This window comes from Ceratotherium simum, chromosome 24, assembly GCF_057802395.1.
Source record: "Ceratotherium simum simum isolate JZ-2026a chromosome 24, ASM5780239v1, whole genome shotgun sequence".
Lineage (NCBI taxonomy): Eukaryota > Metazoa > Chordata > Mammalia > Perissodactyla > Rhinocerotidae > Ceratotherium > Ceratotherium simum.
This window is the reverse complement of record NC_141923.1, coordinates 38,153,767-38,175,770: the sequence shown is the minus strand read 5'-3', so window position 1 is coordinate 38,175,770 and position 22,004 is coordinate 38,153,767. Positions and strand designations below refer to the sequence as shown.

Sequence of the window (22,004 nt, the reverse complement as noted above, 5' to 3'; positions counted from 1 at the left end):
CTGATAGTAATTTATGTTTTCCAGAGCTACCCATCTTGGTGTTTGTCCACTAGCTGTGCTGCCCTCAGTTCTCCTTTGGCTGTAACATAGGGATGATCTGGTTGCAATAGAATGAATGTTGGAAATTCGCAGAGAAGTTGGAAGACTGATGTGGCTTCTGCTTTTTTGTAGTTTAATCTCCACCTCACTGGTGACATCCATGCCATCACCGCAGCTAATAACCTCGTTGCTGCGGCCATCGATGCCCGGATGTTCCACGAACTGACCCAGACAGACAAGGTAGGCTGCTGTGGCCCCATGGGCACTTTTGAAAGGGTTGAAGCACCTGAATTAATGTTGGTCCCTTGGGTGCTGATGATGCAGGTAGCAAGGCAGTGGGGTTCTTCTCCTTTAAAAGCTCTTTTCCTCTTTTTTTTAAGGCTCTCTTTAATCGTTTGGTACCATCAGTAAATGGAGTGAGAAAGTTCTCTGATATCCAAATCCGAAGGTTACGGGTAAGCTTTCTTCTTCCTTCTTCATTTTTGATATTGTATGAAATTGGATGACTGATAAGGAGGTACAAATCTCCTTAGAGTAGCCTATTTTGGATCAAGTTACATCCATAACCATAGTCTTAAGGTCATGATATACATAGCAAAGATGGTGGTAGATGTTATTTCTCATTTATCTGTAAATTATAAGTGGTTAGTCCTGGAATAAATAGAGCACTGACAGTCTGCCCTCAGCTTAGAAGAAGAGTAACACTTCTGTACAGCTTGGATATAAATCAGGATGCCATCATGGCAGCATTGCAGCTTTTGGAGTTTGAATCTCTGCTCTTCTCAGCATTGGGACCTTAAGCAAGAGTGGTTACTTCTAGGGCCGGCCCTGTGGCTTAGTGGTTAAGTGCGTGCGCTCCGCTGCTGGCGGCCTGGGTTTGGATCCCGGGCGCGCACCGACGCACCGCTTCTCCTGCCATGCTGAGGCCGCGTCCCACATACAGCAACTAGAAGGATATGCAACTATGACGTACAACAATCTACTGGGGCTTTGGGGGGGAAAAATAAATAAATAAAATCTTTAAAAAAAAAAAAAAAGTGGTTACTTCTATATTTTATTTGAATTTCTATAACAAATATATAGTCATTAAACATACACTGTACCATATGACCCAGAAATCCCCCTCCTAGGTAATTACCCAAGAGAAATGCAAACTTGTATTCATACAAAAACATGAATGTTTTGGGGCCGGCCCAGTGGTGTAGTGGTTAAGTTCGTGCATTCTGCTTCGGTGGCCTGGATCTACGTACTGCTTATCAAGCCATGCTGTGGCAGCATCCCACATAAAAAAAAAATAGAGGAAGATGGGCACAGATGTTGGCTCAGGGCCAGTCTTCCTCAGCAAAAAGAGGAGGATTCCAGCAGATGTTAGCTCAGGGTTAATCTTCCTCACCGAAAAAAAAACATGCATGTTTTTAGCAGCTCTATTGATAATCTCAAAAACCTAGAAACAACCCAAATGTCCTGTAATGGATGAATGGATAAACAAACTGGTACATCCATACAATAAATAGGAATGAACTGTTGATACACACGACAACTTGAATGAATCTTCAAGGCATTATGTTGGGTGAAAGAAGCAGTATCCAAAGGTTGCATACTGTATGCTTCCATTTATATGACATTCTCAAAAAGACAAAGCTATAGTGATGGAGAGCAGATCAGCAGGGGCCAGGGGTTCAGGGTCAAGGGATGGTGTAACTATAAAGGGATAGCACAGGAGAGTTTTAAAACTAAAATTTACAAGTATATTCCTATGTTACTTTTACATATGAAAGAAATTTTACATATATATATTCTTTAGATAGCCTGGCACATGTGAGCATTCAATAAATGGTATATACTGCTTATTATTTGTAATAGTTATATTCAATTTTATTTTTAATTTTTTGCAACTTTGTATTTTGATGCTGCAAGAATAGCTCCCCTTTACCCAGATGCATTAACTGTTTACATTTGTTTACTTGCTTTACAATTCTGTCACAATTTATATATATGCATTTTTTTTCTGAACTTGAGAAAAACTCACTTTTATACAGTTTGATATTCCTTAGCTTATTTTGTTTTCACTCCCCCACCAATCTTACGCATAAGGTGAGTCAACTCTTACCTTAATTTATAAAAGAGTTGTGTTCTGCAAGGCAGCAAAGTTCCATGAAAAGAGCAGGCAACTTCTAACCTTACCTTTGCTGATGGAACTTTCTGTCAGATGTGGGGAAGGGCTGGACTGGGTGTTTAAATGATCCTTTAAAAAAGCTCTGGGATTTGAAATCAAGGGACTTGTCCAAGTCCACCGTTCCCCTGGCCAGGTTGGGACTAGAAACTTGGTTCCCTGGGTCCCCGGGCATCCTCTGTTGCACAGTGTTACTGCAGTCTGCCCCCTCATGCTCAGTCAAGAATGGGCTGTCAACAGCAGATTCTCAGCTCAGCAACTGAGGGTTTTGCTGCCTTCTGTAAACAGTGTCATGTTCTAGGCTTGTGAGGCTATTTGACAAGCCAGCGAGCACCAGCTCTGAAAACACATCTGAGGTTTTAAAACAGAGTCCCCATAGCACAGGAAAGGAACTGTGGGAAAAGGGGGCTTGCTAGGGTCCCCGACTTGGCAGCAAAACCCTCAGTTGCTGGGCTGAGAATCTGCTGTTGACAGCCCATTTCTGACTGAGCACCCAGGGGCAGACAGTGGTAAGACTGAGTTGGAAAAAAGGAGAGTGCATTTTATACACATTTCCCATTTCAGGATGTGATCTGGGTACACATTGTAAATAAATAAAATTTCCATGTTCTGTAAGGAGGAAAAGACAAACCCTTTTTGTGCCTTTTGTAACACTAAGAAGGCAAAGTACGGTGCTACATAAAAAGCGTGTGAAAGTGATTTTCATTGATTTTTATCCATTGATATTTATTTTTGCCCTTCAGGTACTTCATTTGAATTGGGCTTCCCAATTAGCTGATTGAAAAAGCTTTGCCCATTGCTTTTCCTTTCAACACGTTTGGGTTTGCTGAATTAGGTACAGCGCTTCTTGGTCACTGCTTATTTAGGGCTAGGTGGAGGGACAAGCATGTGAATAACAGCTTTGTACATGTGTGAGTAGGAAAAAAAGGTTTAGCCAAAAGGATCATAGTTTTCCCTTCTGAATTTAACGTGGTTTATATTTCCTAGAGGGGACCCTATCTGGTGATAGGGAGTAACTTTTTAAAAAATTTATTATGCTTTTGTTTGTTGTGTCTTATTTTATGTTTTAATTTTCCTGCCTCTTCAGAGACTAGGCATTGAAAAGACTGACCCCACCACCCTGACAGATGAAGAGATAAACAGATTTGCAAGATTGGATATTGATCCAGAAACAATAACTTGGCAAAGAGGTACCAGAGCAGGATGCACACCCCATTTGCTTTGGTTTTACTGTGCACCCCACGCCCTCCGTAAGAGTTGTTCAGATGTGAGGTCCAGAAGCTTGTCTGTCGGTATTTTCATGTTTAAAGCATGGCCAAGATGGTGACTTATTTGTTTTTCTGGCCACCTCCATCAATCTCTTTATTAGCTGTAATCAAACCTCCTTTTGTTGGGTTAGTTGGACACTTTGCTAGCTATTCAGTGTTGATTGGAGTGAAGGTGGTTTTAAGGAAGTTCATGCATAAACCAAAAATAACATTTTGCAAGTTTCATTTTATGCAAAAAGTTTTGGTGTCATGAAGTAGAGAAATTATGTTTAATCACTTCTTGAATCACGTTGCCCTTTATTCTCAGAACGCTTGTCTGGCATAAGCGACTTGATTTTTCTTGTAACTCTGTAGCTTGCCTACTCATTTTATTGGTTCTCTTGTAACAAAGTAAGTAGCCTTCAAGATTTAAACACTCAGCAGTTTAGTGAGTGCGTTGCCTGGCTTCACTGCCGTGTGCTGCTTTGCTCTGTGTACAGCTAGCATGGCTTAGAGTTTTATTTTGTACCAGCGGTGAATCTGTCTATCCCAAAACACTGCTGAGGTGGAATTTTTATCCAGTTGTGCAGAATGCAGGTAACAGTTGATTTATTGACTGTTTTTGTGATTTTCATTGGCTCAGTAACTGTTGCTAGCTAATGGCATTCTAAGATGACTCTCTAATAAATCTAAAACCACAGATATTTCTCTTTCTTTGCTTCAGTAGCTTTAGACAGATGGTATAATATTTTATGAGGAATAAGCTAAAGATCCATCTTGAAAATTTAGCATCTCATTCACTTGTCCTTTATTTTATGTCTAATTCATGCTTTTCAAGAAAGTAGAAGCAGACAAGGGAAAAAATGGATCATACCTATTGACTGGCTATTTTATACAGAGAAGTTAGAGACAAGGAACTTGACAGTGTATTTTTTGAAAAATAAGGATAGGCTCCAATAGCATCCAACATCCTTTTCTTACTAAATGAGATGTGTGTGTGTGTGTCTCTGGGTGCTGTATAAGACTCTGCTTTTGGTGTTTAAATTGTTAAAGTCTTTATGGAAAATAATTTGGCATGTTACCAAGTGCCTTAAAAATGTCCCTCCTCTTTGACCCATTTGGAGTGTGAACTGGTGTGTTAATCCTTTTGTGTGTTGTCGTTGTTGTTTGGCATGTTATACAAAAAGCAAAATGGGGCATATGCTAAATGTTAACAGTAGTTAGTCCTGGGACGTGGAATTAAGAGTAGTTAGTTGGTTGATCTTTGCCTTGTTTTCCAAGGGTATACAGTTGGATAGATATTCTCTCATCAGAATGGAAATTATTTCTTCTAAGTGTGCTAAAGGAAAGAGCAGGTCAGTTACCCAGCATGCTTCAAAAGGCATTTGCCCTCACCCTGCGTTTATGGCTCTTGTGTTTCTCGGGATGGTGTCAGGTCAGTGAGTCATCCACAGAGCAGCAACACAAACCTCAGCCTTTGAAAAACTGTGGCCTGCTCCATTTTCTTGTAATATGGAATATGCTTTAAAATAGATTCCAGATTTCTAGTTAATTGTTGGAATTCTCTAGACAGAGTAAGACCAAGCCCCTCCACATTCATTTCTTTAAAAATAATTCCTGTACATTTATGGTACGTGAACATCATTTCTTAACTTTAGCCCATATTCTAGCTTTGCCATGAATTTTGAAATCAGATGTCAATAGACAGTCATTAAGTTAGACTTGTTGCTTTAAAATTCCACTGGTTCCTTTAACTTTGTGGTCCTTTTACTGAAAATTGTTCTGTGTCTTCCCTTCCACTGCAGTGCTGGATACCAATGATAGATTCCTGAGGAAGATCACAATTGGACAGGCTCCAACAGAGAAAGGGCACACACGGACGGTAACTGTTCCCTTCTAAGTAAATTAGTTCAGATGAACTAGATCCTTGCAGCTTCTCTCCTCCTCCATCCTCTCCCCTACGACTGATACTGCCAGGTGTTGCTCTGCCTTCTCCCTTTTAAAATGGAAGTGAGTAGGTGTGTGGTATTGAGCTCTCCTGACAGCTTTTGCAGTGAAGCCCATGTGTCACCTGTGTTTTTTTCCCCAGCATTTTTTCCTGGAGGTGGAGAGCCCCAAGCGAATATCCTTGCACATGAATTGCTGAAAATTTCTTCTTTTTTGTGGCCATTTTGCTATATGTCTCTTCAGTTTCAGAGCATCCATGTTGTTCCTTTGTGTGTTAGGGAAACCATGACCACATGATTACAAGCTGCCTTCACAAGGATTGTTGGTCCTGCTAGCACATTTTCTTTTAAAAATTGACTACTCAAGGTCTTGGAATAATTAATTACAAATTTTTGCTATTGGAGGATTATTTTCATTAAGTTCTTTGTGTACTATTCTGTTATTCTGTCCTTTCAGCTATGCGTTTAAGCCTCAGATGCAAACAAGGATGACTTTTGCAATTCACACTTGCGGTTTAACACAGTTTTTCTTGTTGTGTCTTTTCCCTGCCAACAGGCCCAGTTTGATATCTCTGTGGCCAGTGAAATCATGGCTGTCCTGGCTCTCACCAGTTCTCTAGAAGACATGAGAGAGAGACTGAGCAAAATGGTGGTGGCATCCAGCAAGAAAGGGGAGCCCATCAGTGCTGAAGATCTGGTGAGTACCCGGGCGCTGCCAACCTGGTGATGCATCTGTGGCCGTTGTGCTAGGCGATCTCAGCGATTACTCAAAACAAGAATTATGCTGCACTTCAAATGCTGCAGTTAACTAATCAAGTCAATGTGATTTTGCTACTTACAAGATAATTACGAAATTTATAAAAAGTACTTCATAGTGAGTAATAGGTGGTAAGCCCTAGTAATAGACCCAGGTTTCAGGTAGTTTGAGCAACATCTTCAACCTGTATTTCCAAGACCCAGTGTATGACATGAGCATGCAGAGAATGAGCATCAAGAGACCAGGTGAGGCCCCTAGGAGCTGAGCTTCGAGTCACATCCTGGCCTCTCCCCACAACAGGCCTCTGCACAGAGGCTGATACACACTTAGGAACAACTCATTATCCACTTCATCTGATGGTCCTACTAGGCTAGTTCTCCACTTCAGGGTTATTGTGAACTGTCTGCTTGGTAATATGAGGTTTGAAATGAGATAATCTTATAGATTAATTTTTAAAAGTCTGTTTTTGTTGACATCCACCAAAACTATTGGCCTGTGATTAGTGGTATGTCAGATGAATTCAGAAAAGGGGGTAGATATTAATTTCCTGTTTTCACAGTTAGTATGTGTAAGAAAGAAAATTGTTTTAAATTTTTTCACCCAAACCAGAAACTTAGAAACTCATTAAAACTGAATATTAAGTGAGATCCATAGCTTTATGTTACTTTGTTACCAGTTTGGATGGCTTAAAAGAGGGACCTGATGTTTGAGAGTTGCTGTTGAACTCCTGGGTAAATTTTCAGTGTCAGCTTTGGGAAACACATACTGAATTTGGTTTATAGCCATTTCTGACCAGATACTAAAGGTACAAATAATTCAGCGCTCTAAGAACCAGCATTTCCGTTCTGTAAACTAGTCTGCAGTGGATTCCTCTCATCAGTTAGCAACAAAGCTTGATTAAGATGCTTGTTTCCAGAGTTACATGTTTTTCCAGAAATTACATGTGAGTGTCATCTTCATTCTATCTGTTCTCCCTGCTTAAAATAATGGTAACTTCATAGTATATCCAGAAGAAATAAATAAATACATGGATTGTCTCATTCAGGTGAAAGTATTAATTGGTCCAAGATGACTAAAAACGGAAGACCTAAGAATGTGGAATTTTGGCTTCAAAAGGTTGGTTTTTGTGCTAGTAGGAACCAATGCGCATGCCCTTGTTTTGTAGGGAGTGAGTGGTGCGTTGACAGTGCTTATGAAGGATGCGATCAAGCCCAATCTCATGCAGACATTAGAGGTGAGCAGAGTGACTCCTGCCTTCCGTAACTGGTTGTCTATGTTCGGAGCTGAATGGATATGAAGCCCACTTTTCTTGGAGAGTCAGAGACCTGTACCTGCTCATCTCTTTCTTCCCATTCTTTGTCACAGTTGTGACTGGGACATTACTGAAATATAAAAGAGACAGATTCGTGTTTTCCCTCTGGGAAGTCTTTTTCTTTTGGACTCCAGTAACTTCATCCCCTTGACTGTGTGATCCCATTTTGAAGCAGGATGGGCAGCTTCACTCCTGATGTCTTGATTTCCACAGGGCACCCCAGTGTTTGTTCATGCGGGACCGTTTGCCAACATCGCACATGGCAATTCCTCCATCATCGCAGACCGGATTGCACTCAAGCTTGTTGGCCCCGAAGGGTTTGTTGGTGAGTATTTTTGCAAAATCAGTGGATAGACTGTATTTTTCTTTTAACATCAAGGGAGTTGGGGTGGCATTTTTACAGTTGCTTTTCTCCTGACTTACAGTGACTGAAGCAGGATTCGGAGCAGACATCGGAATGGAAAAGTTTTTTAACATCAAATGCCGGTACTCAGGTCTCCGCCCTCACGTGGTGGTGCTTGTTGCCACTGTCAGGGCTCTTAAAATGCACGGAGGCGGCCCCACGGTGAGGATTAAGAGTTGGAAGAGACTGATTCTTGGGAATGTTCTGAAGGCTAAAGGGAAGCTGGGTGACTTGTGCCTGTTTCTTCATCAAGCTGCTCTTGTCCTTATGATAAGTAGGGTGCAGAAAGCAAGGGGTGTTCAGACAGTTCTTGTGCTGGCCCCCTTATCACTCATGGGCACTGCCAGCTCTCGGCACTTTAAGTGGGCCAAAATTGGCATAATGGCCTGCCTTTCTGAGGAAGACATCTGGCGATATCGAAACCCCTCCAAGGACAGGCGCTTGGCTATACCCACTAAAAACTCCTTTATGTTCAGACTGTTCTTTTTAAGTCTGAGTCCCATTTTCCCTCTACATAGTGACACTGGCAGCCAGCCAACCAAACCATTCAGCTGAGACAGAGGTCAGCCCCTGATTGAGAGGTGCCTGCTGGATGGACCACTGACCCCCTGGAGAGGGAGGGGAGGAGGAGAATGGTAGATGTGCTCAGGACTGCCTCTGGGTACTAGAGAGAAACAGAGGGCAGGACTGGTTTATCTTCAACTCCAACCTGAACTGTGTGTTCTCCTGAGTTCTTACTGGTTAGAAATTGCACTTTTTATCCTATTTTTTTTTGACACCTTTTCTTCAGCACCCACATGTGAAGACTTGGTGCCAGTTTTCAGAAATTATTTGAAGAACTATTAAATTCTGCCCTCCAGGAGCTGGTCTTGTAACTTGAGAAATAAGACCTCCCTCACCTACAGAATAAAATCAATGTTTCTCAGTGTAGTAATCAGGGTTTTTCCTAATATAGCAGTTCTCAAGCATTTTGGTCTCAGAACTTCTTTACACTCTTCAAAATTATTGAGGGCCTAAAAGAACTTTTGTTTAGGGGGGTTATATCTATTGACATTTACTATGTTAGGAATTAAAACTGAGTTACATATTAACATAAATAACATTTTTTTAAATGAAAAGTGACTATATTTTCCAAAACAAAATTTGGGCGTTGTACGTTTTTCAGATCTCTTCAGGATCTGGCTTAATTGAAGACTGCTGGCTTCCCATCTTCTGCATTGGATCCGTTGTATCACATGTCACATAAGCTTTGGAAAAGTCCATTGTACACTCAACGAGAGAATGAGAGTGAAAAGGGCCACAGTATCTCAGTATTATGGAAATGATCTCGACCTCATAGACCCCGTGAAACGATTAGGTCCCCAGACCACACTGTGAGAATCACAGCCATAACACAACCCCAGCACACTCTCCAGCCTTACTTGTCCCCGAGGTGCCCAAAGGACTCCTAACCCAAGACACCCTTTTCCGCTAGGAGTGCAGGATGGATTCCCGTTTTCTTGCCCACCATAACCAGCATTTCTCTCTCTCACACCCCCTCACTTACCCTCACACCATCGCACCTCCTTTCCTTCTTTCCTCCTGATCTCATGGTCTCAAAAATGATGCTGGGCACTTAACCTGAGCAGCACTGAGGGCCTTTACACACCCAGCTCTTTCAAGCAGCCACACCCGCTGCTTACATTGCCTTGTGGAGCTATATGTCGGGCCCGGAACGTGGCAGCTCAGGTTCCTGCTTCCTGCCTCGCTTCTCTGTGGCCCCTCTTGGAGTTGGAGTACCATAGTCTCTCCGAGGAATAGGAGCAGACCAAGCTGAAAAGCTGAGAGCTTCTTAGTCATTGTCCACTGCCACAGTGGGGTCCCTGGAATCGGCACCTTCACTCTCGTGCTGTGGAGGCGGCAGGGCCGAGCCACCAGGCACCTCCGAGACAATGAACTCACTGCTTAAGTATTTTCACACCTTTAAATATGCTCTGATAGAGGAAGAAGATCCTGTATGGTGTTTGGATTGCTCATGCTCCCCAGTTCAGCTCCTGAAAGGTGTAGGTTGGCACTGTGGAGCAGCTCATGAGTCCATCACAGGGTTTGTCACAGCCTCTATTGGTGGACATTTCCAGTGGCCTTTGCAGGGCAGACAGCTGCCTTTTCCCCACAGTCACCTTTACTTCCACCCGACTGCTGTGTGCTTCACTCACTGAGGTTATTGCCCCTGCCCAGAACACAGCCCTTCCCTCCATTCATAGATCTATCCTGTCTTACCTCCTTAGTTCAGGCCGCAAAGGTCTCCCACTCTGCTCAAAGCATGATTTTTGTTCTGTGCTGTAGGGTTGGTCATATGCCCTAAATCCTTAGGGCAGGAAATAGCCTTATACTGCTGTATGTCCCCCCAGCATGCGGCTTCTGGGCTTTAACACATTTCAAGCACCATTTTAAGCTAAAATCTAATTGTAAATAGACTGTGCCTCTGACTTTGCTTCCTTTCCTTGCAGGTTACTGCTGGATTGCCTCTTCCCAAGGCTTACATAGAGGAGGTAACTTCAGTCATTGCTAATTCCTTGTTCTAGAAAGCACCACCCCGTGAATCATTGTTTCTCACCCAGCCGGTTTGGAAATGAGGGGGGTATCATCATGACCCAGGGTTGCTCCTGGGAGCAAGGGCTGCTGAAAGGCCTGCAGTGTGCTCAAGAACTGGCTTAAATGAAGTGGGGAAGAACGACCACGTGGGATGTCAGTACAACCGCTGCCCTAGACTGAGGCAGCCAGGAGCGATTGTGCCCCCAGGGGACTTGGGCAATGTCTAGAGACAGTTTTGATTGTTACACCTCAAAGTGGGGAATGCTCTTGGCATCTAGTGGGTAGAGGCCAGGGATGCTGCTAAATATCCTACAGTGCATAGGACACTCCCCACTACAAAGAATTATTTGGCCTCAAATATCAGTAGTGCTGAGGTTGAGAAACCCTTGCTAGATGACTGAAAGTTTCCATCCATTGTCTTTCCTGCACTGGCTGGTTGATTCCCAAATGCCATTCCAATTGGAAGCAAGTAGGGACTTCTTTTGAAAAGACTTTTCCTCTGCAGATTTAAAGCCATATTAAAGGCCTCTGCAGATTTAAAGCCATATTAAAGGCCCAAGATGTGGTCAGCATCATGGTTATTTTTCTAGGCAGAGCTTCCATAAGCTGATTTGGTTTATAGTATCAAGCAAGAGCTCAAAGAATTGTGAGCTCCACCCTTTTCATATTTATGTCATTTGCTATCAACAAAACATCTCTAGAGCCTGTCCGGGGTGGTTATGTGAGAGACAGGCTCTTATATGAGTTGGTAAGGTCAGCTGCTATCACAGTTATTTCCATTTTTTGCCTTGTTTGGAGGCTTTTAAATTGTCAAGCAATACAGGGTCACTGCTCCGGCCCCAGATGAAGTATTTCAAAAGCAGCTAGAAAAGAATTGTCGGTGCCTTGAGTCTGCCTGTCTTCTGAGTTATGATTTGCCTTTTATGGTCATTTGTCTGACTCACGCGTGGGAGGGGAATTCACAGTTCTGGCCTTCCTGCATCCCCGCAGCCTGTCCTGTGTCTAATTGCAGTGACTGCCCCTAACTGGCCCAGCTGGTGTCTTCATTTAAGAAATTCTATTTATTTAAAGCTGTTCTCAGTCTTGCATATTAATTGGTTTTCATGTGACTAGAGGTAAAGAATTAGCAGTGCTCTTTAGAATATCAACCAAATCCTAATCTCAGTTTTCAATTATTAAAGGAAAAAAAGCATAAATCATGTTTATGATGATCTCATTTGTTTTCCACCTTTAACTTCTTTTTTCTACTGTTTTATGGAATTTGCTCTTACTGCTGGGGTTTGTTCATGATCCAGTGTATATTTTTTTATATAAGACTATTAGATTTTTATTTTTTAAATATATAATATATTTTAAGGTTATAATAATAACATACCTTTGTAAAAAGATTAAGCAATACAAGAATATAATATATATGATTTGAGTCCTCTTAACAGTTTAGTGCCTATCTCTCAACATTTAACAAAACTTAATGAATATACATATGTATTTCTGTATTTGTCCAAAAATGTAATTAAGCTCTCCATTTTGCAACTTTGGTACATCTCTGAGAGGTTCCATGTTAACACAGATTAGCTCCCTTTTCATGACATCTGCATGATAAATATTATTGAGTGTGTACATCATCATTCACTGGCCCAGTCCTCTATTGAAGGAGGTTTGTGTTGTGTGCAGTTTTCCAATGCTGCAAGCAGTGCTGCAGTAAACATATTTAGAAGTATGTTTCCTCCATTACTTTCCTTTAAATTTCATAGTTTTTGGTTCTTAAAGATGGCATTTATCTTGTTTTCTGTTGTCCCTAGTGCCGGTTCATGGTTGAGTTCATTAAAACCTTTGAAAGCATTGCTGATTACCTCCTGTTTGCTGACAGTACTTAGGGCCGCTGTATAATGAATGCCAGGCACTGTGCTAGGCTCTCTCTGGGGATGGAAGGGTCTGTCAAATGCTGAGTCGAGTCGGTGTGTACCATCGTGCCATACGAGTACATAAAATCTATAAACACAGGGTTGTAATGTAATTTGTTTAAGGGCAACTGATTCCCCTCAAACAGCAAAGAAGCAGTTAAGATATGGTGTGATGGCAGCAGATACACCAGCTCTCGTGTTTTCGGGACAGCCAGGAAACGAGCACAGCTCTGCTCTGGTGTCACGGGCCAGCACGGCAGGACAGGCTCCATAGCGCACGCTTGCTGCAGTGTGAGAAACGAGTCAGTGGACCTTCTCTCTGTCGGCTTGTCCTGACAGTGAGTGGCTGCTGGTGCAAGGAGACAGGTTCCCTTTTAAGAAGAACCTGCAGCCGTTTTCAGCTCTGCTCTCTGACCTCACAGACCTTTCACTGTGGTTTTTACAGAACCTGGAGCTGGTTGAAAAAGGCTTCAGTAACTTGAGGAAACAAATTGAAAATGCCAGAATGTTTGGAGTTCCAGTAGTAGTGGCCGTGAATGCATTCAAGTGAGTACAAAGTGTGAGCGTCAAGGGGGACTGTGGAAAATGGTCAGAAAACACCTCCCGGAGCTAGTTGTCCAGCACTGCTCTTAGCTTTATCTTGTTCTTCAGTTGCTGCTATTGGTCATTAAGCCTGTGCTTTAGGAGCCATTACTGAGAGCCTGTGGTATGACAGGCACCACATACTGCCAGCAAACTCATCACCTCACCCACCTGGGGTCCAGGGTCAGATTTGGCTCCCGTGGGTCCCCTTCTTCATGGGTGAAGTGGATAACACACAGGCCTGAAGCTAAATGTTCTTTTTTGGTATCTAGACGCCTTTTGTGCTAACAGAAGGTCATTGCCCTACAGAGTTGCATTATTTTAGTAGGTCTGGTAGGATGTTATCTTGACAAAGAGTTGAACATATTGAGCTGGAAGTGTCCATGCAAGAGAGAACTTGCATGGGTAGTTTAGGTATTGTAATGCTGGTCTTGTTCTAATGGTCTAACCACAGCAAAATGGGAAGCACAATTTTTAAAAAGTTAGTATTTTATTGATTCCTTATGAAGTGCCTGGAAAGTTCTAAGTACTTTGCATATATTTACCATCTAAGCCTCATGATATCCCAATGAAATAAGTGCTGTGATTATTCCCATTTACCCATGTGGAAACGAAGGCACATAAAGCTTAAGTAACTGGCCGAAAGTCACCCAGCTTGTGAGCTGTGGAGCCGGGATTCAAATCCAGGCAGTTACTCGGTTAGTGTCCATTTGTCAGTGGGTGATTCACATGGTTTTAATGGGAAAAACAAAGATTCTGTTTTCTCCAGCCATCATCAATGCTTTAACATGAAGCGCTGCCTTTACAGGACAGACACGGAGGCCGAGCTGGACCTCATCAGCTGCCTTGCCAAAGAACATGGGGCTTTCGACGCTGTGAAATGCACTCACTGGGCAGAAGGGGGCAGGGGCGCCCTAGCCCTGGCTCAGGCCGTCCAGAGAGCAGCTCAGGCACCCAGCAGCTTCCAGCTCCTTTATGACCTCAAGGTGGGTTACTTGCTGTAGGCAAAACAACAAGAAGCACGATGAGGTTTCCGTGTGGCTGCCTCTGTTGAAAACCTGGGGTTAGCAGCTTCAGCCCTGTGGGTTTGATTCCCACGAAGGTGCAATACACGATCACAGCCTGGACTCTCCACTCCAGACGGCTTTCTTGTCAACGCAGGTTGCTGTCTACTTGCAGAGTAGGGAGTCCAGGCAAGAATGCCCTGGGAAGTTGGCTCACATCCTAACTTTTGAAAAGGCTCCCAGTACAGTCTCTTTGCTGGCAGGACAAAAGGTTACATATAGAACCAGGAGTGTAATTCACTATAGCCTTTACCCAAGGCACCAGCCACATTATGGCAGATTGGCAAGGGGCTACATCACACTCAGAAAAGTTTTCTGACTGCTTCCGAGGAAGAGGGGAAAGCAGTGTGCTCCTAAGCTCATTTCTGGGTACGGGGCTGCCTCAAGTCAGAGAAGCTCTCAGGTGCAAAACCAAAGCACCCTGGCGGGCATCAGCATCCTCCTCATCACTGAGTCAATTATATTACGTCTGGCCCAAGCAGACCACTGCTAGTCGGTGATACAATAAAGTCAGTTCAGAGAAAGGTTGTTCTTATTATACGGTTGTGTTTTGTTCTCTGTCCATGTATTTCAGGAGGTGATTGGACATTAAGAAGTCTGCCTACAATAGTTGGAAACTTTGTGAGGAATATGGGATGGATGTTTTCTGCTTGTATTCTCTAGGCTAGTTCTTGGCTTGGTTTTTAAAAGATAATCATAGACTTTCAAAAATAGCCATAAAAAGGTAGAAGGAAGAAACCTAATTACTCTTGATTCTTAGCATTCTCTTATTTTCTTTGCCTCTTGCAGCTATAATACACTGACGGTTAATTAACATTCTCCTATTGATGTGGATATTTTCCTATTGTGCCTTAGTTTTATCAACTGGTTTGAAAATCTGTCCAACCAATCATCTTTTCAGGAAATTCCATAAACACAAATTTGTACACAAATGCAAAGCATTTATAGGTCCCTTCTCTGAGCCCCCATCCACGGTGCCTAAGTTAGGAAGCCCAGTCCTTGAAGGCCAGCAGCAAACCTGGAAGAAGTGGCGTAATGAGGACTTTATAACCCATTTCTACTTGGAACGTTTCTCTGTTCTGACAAACAGGAGGCTGCCACTTTTTGTCTCATTCAGCATCTGTTGGTCTTAAATCATCACTCAACAAAAGTCCTTTTGCTTCAGAAGTTCTGAATGTGCCTTGGCATTTATGGAGCTCCAATTATAAGATGCATATGAAAGTAATCTCTGTTGCATCTTTATGAAGCCATAATTGAGTAGTCACTTTATTCATATCTGTTATACAAAGCCCCTTCGTAAATTATCACTGTTTAGTTCAAAGGGGAGTTGTTATTTTTATAGATAATTATTCCTTTAAAAAAACAAAACTCACTCAGTGTGTTCTCTTAGCCTTAGTTGCTAGGGAGTATAGAGTCAGATATATTGCCTGAGTCTTGCTCATCCAAGTTACCTGTGAGTGGCTTTCCTTCCCATTTCCTTTAGGCAATTTCTCCCTGCTGTTTGCTCTGAATCCTACTGCCCTGAACTAGGCTGCAGCAGCATTTAAGACGCCAGGCCCCACTTCTCTGAAAGCTTTGCCCTGGAGGAAACAGCCCTGTGGGGCGCAGGCCCTCACTACACTGGTTGGACCCTTGGCCTCCGTCTGCCGCACTCTTTGCTTCAGGGGCCACGGAATGCACATCCTTTAACACGACTCCCAGTGCATGTTGATCATATAATTCACTGGGGTTTTTTTTAATATGTAGATGATTTTGCTTTTATAACTATTTCCAAGTAACAGCAATTAACAATCAATATGTTGTGTTAACGATAGCATCTGCCTCTCCTATACAAACCAGGGATTGTGTGGATGGATATTGGGTGTCTTATTTCATAAACAGTATCCCAGGTCTGGTTTCACAGGAGACTGATCTCCAGCATTAGAACATTACTTTTTATTTATAAAAAAATAATTATTCTTGGATAGTCAGCAATATAGTTTGCGATGTACCTAGTGAGGTCCTAAATACACACACACACACACACACACACACACACAGTAACTTTACCTCTGTGGGACATTTTCCACTTGTAAGATCTGGGGCTTGGTATTAAAAGAAAATGTTTCTAACCTGATAAACCTCAAAACTATTTGCATATCTGTATATGTGTATAAAACATCTTCTGGCCCTTGTGGGCACTGTTACCTGGAATGTGGCTAGGTCCCTGTTAAGCATCCTCATCTGTGTCCAGTCATGATCTCCCCTCTCTCCCCTATTAGCTCCCAGTTGAGGATAAAATCAGGATCATTGCGCAGAAGATCTATGGGGCTGACGACATTGAATTGCTCCCCGAAGCTCAGCACAAAGTGGAAGTCTACACAAAGCAGGTTAGATGCTGGGTTGGTTTGTTTTTTCACCCCCGCGCCAGCATCGGGGCTGGTTTTCTGTACCCCCTGGTAGGAACCCCTGGAGTCGGAACCCCTGAGTTCTCCCAGCCCCCCAAGCACCCACTGCTTCACATTTCTGGGCGGCAGCCTTTTCTCCTCTGAAAAACTGAGTTTGGATGAGGTAGTCTAGTCCCAAGTTCTTTATCCACCCATGGGTGGTATATGATGGGAGGAACAGCCATGAGGAAATACGAGTGTCTTACCAAAATATTGAGAGCCTGCCTTCAGTCATATTCTCACATCTGCTCCAAACTGTCATTTTTAATTGCTTATATAGATGAAAGTAAAACATTCACTGTGGAATATGGTTGTGAGTACTTACCTTCCTCACCCAACAGAGATGATTATTATTATTTTTGATCTATAATAACTAAGCTGGAGGGCAGTGAGGTAGAGATGGATATAAAGGGAGTTAGATGTTTCAAATAGCAGAATCCATATCATCACAAAGTCCAGATGTTCTTTGTGGTGTTGCCAGCTTTTCATTTGTCCTACTTCTGCTCCCTTCTTTCCCCAGGGCTTTGGGAATCTGCCCATCTGCATGGCCAAAACACACTTGTCCTTGTCTCACGATCCAGAGCAAAAAGGCGTGCCTACAGGCTTTGTCCTGCCCATTCGAGACATCCGCACCAGCGTCGGGGCTGGTTTTCTGTACCCCCTGGTAGGAACGGTAAGTGTGTGCAGCAGACAAAGAAGGGCGCTTGTTCCTCTGCTTCTCGTCCTAAACTGATTACTGAAGCCATCAGCAGATGCCAGATGAGCAGAGTTCATTGCTGAGGAGAAGGCTGGAGTCTGGCCTGGATGAATAATCGTCTTGCTGTGGACCATCTTGGTGTCAGTTCAAGGATGATGCCATGACTGTGTGTCCTGAATAACAATTCTGTTTCCCAGGGGCAGTATGACCTTGACTGGATCCAGGACGGGCCTGATTGGTAGGCTGTGTTAGTGCTTGTATATAACCACAACTGACATTTATTGGGTGCCGTTCAGATTATTGGTCCTCCCAGCAGCCCTTCTGAGGTCGGGACAGAGGCTCTGTGCCTCTCTCCTCTTCTTGACAGGCCTAGAGCTTATGCCTGAAATTCAGAGAATTCGTTGTTTATGAGTAAAGAACTTCCCACTTAAAATGCAAATGAACCCTATAGATGTGAAAGGTGAGGTTGCTTATTTACACCTCAAGATGAATTAATTATCAGGTGCTTTCTTGTCGTATTAAAGGAGAGAAATTGCCAATAGGGAGGTAGACCAATGCTTACAGATGTAATCACAGTTTGGACGGACTTTGTCCCAGAGTTAACATTGATCCTGTGCCCAGGTTCCCCCTGAGATCTGCCCACTATCCTACTCCTGCAGATTGTACTTACCTGCAATCCAGGAGTGAAATATTAAACTAAGCCAATACACAGTGGAAAAGAAACCCGTAGATATGCTTTTGGAGTTAGGTTATTTCAGTACAGTAAGAAGGTGCTGGGGTGTGTGTGTGTGTGTGTGTGTCTGTGTGTGTGTGTGTGTCTGTGTGTGTGATCAGTCCTGAGCTAACATCTGCCAGTCCTCCTCGTTTTGCTGAGGAAGACTGGCCCTGAGCTAACATCTTCCTCCACTTTATGTGGGACGCCGCCTCAGCATGGCTGGACAAGCGGTGCGTCAGTGCGCACCCGGGATCCGAACCCAGGTCGCCAGCAGCGGAGCGAGCACACTTAACCGCTATGCCACAGGGCCGGCCCCTTGATTTTTAATGTATAACAAGAAGAGTGCCACTTTATTGACAACTACAGAGTAATATTCTATCTTATGCTTTGGGCTTTCTATCTGAGGGGAAGGTGGAAAAAAAGATCACTTTCAGTTTATTTTTAGTGCTATTTCATATCTCCTAGATGAGCACGATGCCTGGACTCCCTACCCGGCCCTGTTTCTATGATATTGATTTGGACCCTGAAACTGAGCAGGTGAATGGGTTGTTCTAAACAGGTAAGTTGTCGCTGGTGATTTTCGCCTTTTTCCTTATGCAGCATATTTATAAATTATCAGACTCCAACTAAAGCTATGAAAATGCAAATTCTAATGCTTTCAAAACATTTCTTTCCAGACATCACTGAGGGGAGAGGGGGCAGTCTGAGAGTTGGCAGTAACCAATGAATGAAATATTTATATTTCAACACATTTTTGGAAGAAGAGCACAACTTGTCACAGGTTGGCAGTGTAGGGGAGAAAGCTACCGTCTAGTGAACTATGGAAGGACTGCGCGGAGGTTAGACCTCCTCTGCTGGAGCCCCAGGAGGCTCTGCATTCTGAGTCAATGGCACATTGAGGGGCAGGAGCAGCTGAAGGTCTGTATACCGTAGTCCCCGCTTATCACAGGGGATATGTTCCAAGGCCCCCCAGCGGATGCCTGACACCACGGATAGTACCAAACCCTATATATACTATGTTTTTTCTATACATACCTACCTATAATAAAGTTTAATTTATAAATTAGGCACAGTAAGAGATGAACAACAACAACTAAAAATAAAATAGAACAATTGTAAGAATATACTGTAATAAAAGTTACTGTAGATCTTAGCAACCTCAGTATATGATTTTTTTTCTTTCCTGATTAAGTTGAGAACTTGCACCTTTTTACTTAAAGGAAGCACTTTATGTCTTCTCTTTGGCATATCTGAATTGCCAGCATCACTACTCTTGTGCTTTGGGACCGTTATTAGGTAAAATGAGGATTACTTGAACAGAAGCACTGCGATACTGTGACAGTGTATCTGATAACTGAGATGGCTACTAAGTGACTAATAGGTGGGAAGTGTATACAGTGTGGATACACTGGACGAAGGGATGATTCACATCCTGAGTGGGACAGAGCAGGACGGTGCAAGATTTCATCACGCTACTCAGAACAGTGTGCAATTTAAAACTTCTGAATTGTTTATTTCTGGAATTTTCCTTTTAATATTTTCAGACCGCAGTTGACTGTGGGTAACTGAAACCGCAACAAGTGGAACTGTGGATAAGGGGGGGACTACTGTACTCTGAATAGACAATTAGCAGTCAAGAGTTGAGTAAAGATCCCAGAATGTAGAAAAGAGAAGGAACAGGACCAGTCCCAGAGTTCTTGGGGTCTTAGGTAAAAGGCCCCCAGGTATTCATCACAGTGAATGAGCCATCTCTAAACACATCTAGTTGAAATTTCAAAAATATCAAAGATAAAAATCCTAAAAATCCTTTTCCAGAGAAGAAAAAATGGCTTACCTACAGAAAAATGAGAATTAGACTGAACACCTTTCTTCTTATCAGCAATAAGAGGCTTTTAGACAATGGAGGAATTCCCTCCAAGTTCACAGGGAAAGATGACTTTCCACCTGTATTTACATCTATCCAGCTATTTTCAGATGTGTACAGGTTTGCCACCACCATGTCTCTTCCTGTTTAGCAATGTACTCCAGCAAAATGAGGAATAAACCAATAAAAAGGAAGACGTGATTTTCAGGAAACCAAATCTTGATCTGGACAGTAATCAAGGGGAGTCCTGACACCTGCAAGTGACCTAGAGTTACACATCCACCGTGGAATAGCATGAGGCAGGAACTGAGAAAGACTAGACAGAGCTAGAAAAGACAAGGGTGTCAAAAGGTAATAAAGTAAAACAAAAGCTCTCACATTGTTTCAGAAAGGAAAGGTCCAGGTGGAAGCAAACTGTAGTCACCATGTAAGCAACTGTGAGGCTGGTTGCCTACATTGTAGGAGAGAGGCTGTGCGCTTGATGGTGGGGGAACACTGCTTTAGGAGGGCGTATGTGACAGTGGAAATGGTCTGGCCTTGAATGGTATTCACAGAGCCATATGCAAATGTGTGCATTGTTTTCAAGTCTATGGACAGACCCTAGAAGAGCTGGTTGTGGGAAAGGATATAAATGTTAACAACGTTGACAGTTTGAGAGGGTAGTGGTGCCATGTGGAAAGGAAGAGGAAACATTTCAGCATTTAGAGAAAACATTTATTTCTCGTTTCTTTTTCCTTCCAGATTGTCCATCTTCAAGAAGCTACTTTGAAAGTTTGGTCTGTGTCTATTCAGGCCCACTGTCAGTTGAGAAGTGTGGGGAAGTCGAGAGAAGTCAGCCCCTGCCTCGAAGATCTTCTGAAATAAATAGTGGGAGTTTCCCCAGAAGCCTTTCTTTGGTCTTAATTCCCATTATCATGTATGAATTAGCACAAATCATGCACATGTCTATTTACTTTACTGAAGTTCCATAGAATAAAAGGAAATAATTTTGCTGTCTTGTTGTTTAAATATAAATTGTAGCATGAACAGACTGCTCTGCAGTATCTCTGCCATCCTGTGTGAGCCCATTTGCTGGGCAGACCCCTGGGACTGAAGAACGAGTTGCAATATGTACTTTATGATACTGTGGTATTTAAGGGGAGAAGGATGCCTGCTTCGTCTTTCTGGGAGGACACATAATCAGGAGACCTCCTGAGTGGGTTAGGGGCAAGTAGGGTATGGAGGATCGGCCTTTTTATCATATACTTTCCTATATTTTTCCTTTTTTTTACCCTGTGAAAGTATTGCTTATACAGGTCTTTGTCCTGAACCTCCTTGGAATTCCCATTTCTGTCACAGCTTTAGCGCCATTTCTCTGTAACATCCTCAGGAAGGATGGTCATATAGCAGTAACAGTAGGTTAGCCTTCTCTGCTCTGTTGGTTCAGCAAATATTTACTGAGCTTCTTATACCATGTATGTGGGCTCTGTCCCTCCCTACAGAATGTTTTCCTTTCTCTTCTTATCTTCTATCTCTGTTCTTCTTCTCCCACTTTTTCCTCCCTGTTTCCACTCTTCTTCCTGCACTGGATCCTTCCAGAAGATCTTGCATCCCCTTGGTGGCAGTGATAAACACTGCTGGCATTGGCAGAGTAGTGTTTTTCCTGGTGTCCTTGGTTTATTATTTTTAACCACCCAGGTTCACATCAGTATTGTAATACAGTCAGTTTTGCAGTGCAAAGAAATGCTGGCCGTGCTTTTGGGGGCATGTGGCAAAGGGGTCCTGAGTGCAGAGCCCCAGCTCGACCATGCTTTGTACCATGCCAGGCAGTGTACACCCTCAGTGATGTCAGTTCCCATGCCAGAGCATCATTCGGGCCCTGTCTGCAGAGTTCACTGTTCTGATGTTCTTTTTAAATGTCCTATAGAACCTCACCTGGAATGGGACTGGCGGGGAATTCAGTTTGTAACAAGGGAAGAAAGCAGTCTATAGTCAGACATGGTGACTTAAAGATCATCTTAAAGGATTTAGGCTTCCTCATGTCCCCACATGGTTTAAATTCCTAATATTGATAGAAATAGTGAATACAATTGGTGGGAGAGGGTGAGTAGAGGTTTATAAGCCAAAGGCTGTAAACAAAGCCCTATTACAATAAATAATCCAAATTGTTTTTACCAGGTATTGCTTGGAATTAATGGACCAGTCAGTAATGCAAGAATTTTCCTAAGTGGAAGTAAAATATGCCTTCAGTAAAAATTCAAATGGTACAACTTGCTTTTTCCACTTGGCGATATATATTGGAGATCTCACCACATCAGCAGT

General features: G+C 42.9%; 1 protein-coding gene across 1 annotated transcript in view; it reads left to right on the top strand.

Annotated features, from left to right (window-relative positions):
- Positions 1 to 20,695, top strand: part of MTHFD1 (methylenetetrahydrofolate dehydrogenase, cyclohydrolase and formyltetrahydrofolate synthetase 1) — a 53,245-nt gene extending 32,550 nt beyond the window's left edge. Inside the window, exons 14-28 of the mRNA XM_004426235.3 lie at positions 172 to 279; positions 420 to 494; positions 3,300 to 3,402; positions 5,265 to 5,341; positions 5,962 to 6,102; positions 7,328 to 7,396; positions 7,688 to 7,799; positions 7,900 to 8,039; positions 10,367 to 10,408; positions 12,801 to 12,901; positions 13,746 to 13,923; positions 16,263 to 16,370; positions 16,948 to 17,100; positions 18,305 to 18,398; positions 20,445 to 20,695. Coding sequence (XP_004426292.2) covers positions 172 to 279; positions 420 to 494; positions 3,300 to 3,402; positions 5,265 to 5,341; positions 5,962 to 6,102; positions 7,328 to 7,396; positions 7,688 to 7,799; positions 7,900 to 8,039; positions 10,367 to 10,408; positions 12,801 to 12,901; positions 13,746 to 13,923; positions 16,263 to 16,370; positions 16,948 to 17,100; positions 18,305 to 18,394 — 1,497 coding nt within the window. The 3' untranslated portion in view covers positions 18,395 to 18,398; positions 20,445 to 20,695. The remainder of the gene's footprint in view (positions 1 to 171; positions 280 to 419; positions 495 to 3,299; positions 3,403 to 5,264; positions 5,342 to 5,961; positions 6,103 to 7,327; positions 7,397 to 7,687; positions 7,800 to 7,899; positions 8,040 to 10,366; positions 10,409 to 12,800; positions 12,902 to 13,745; positions 13,924 to 16,262; positions 16,371 to 16,947; positions 17,101 to 18,304; positions 18,399 to 20,444) is intronic.
- The last annotated feature ends 1,309 nt before the right edge of the window (positions 20,696 to 22,004 follow it).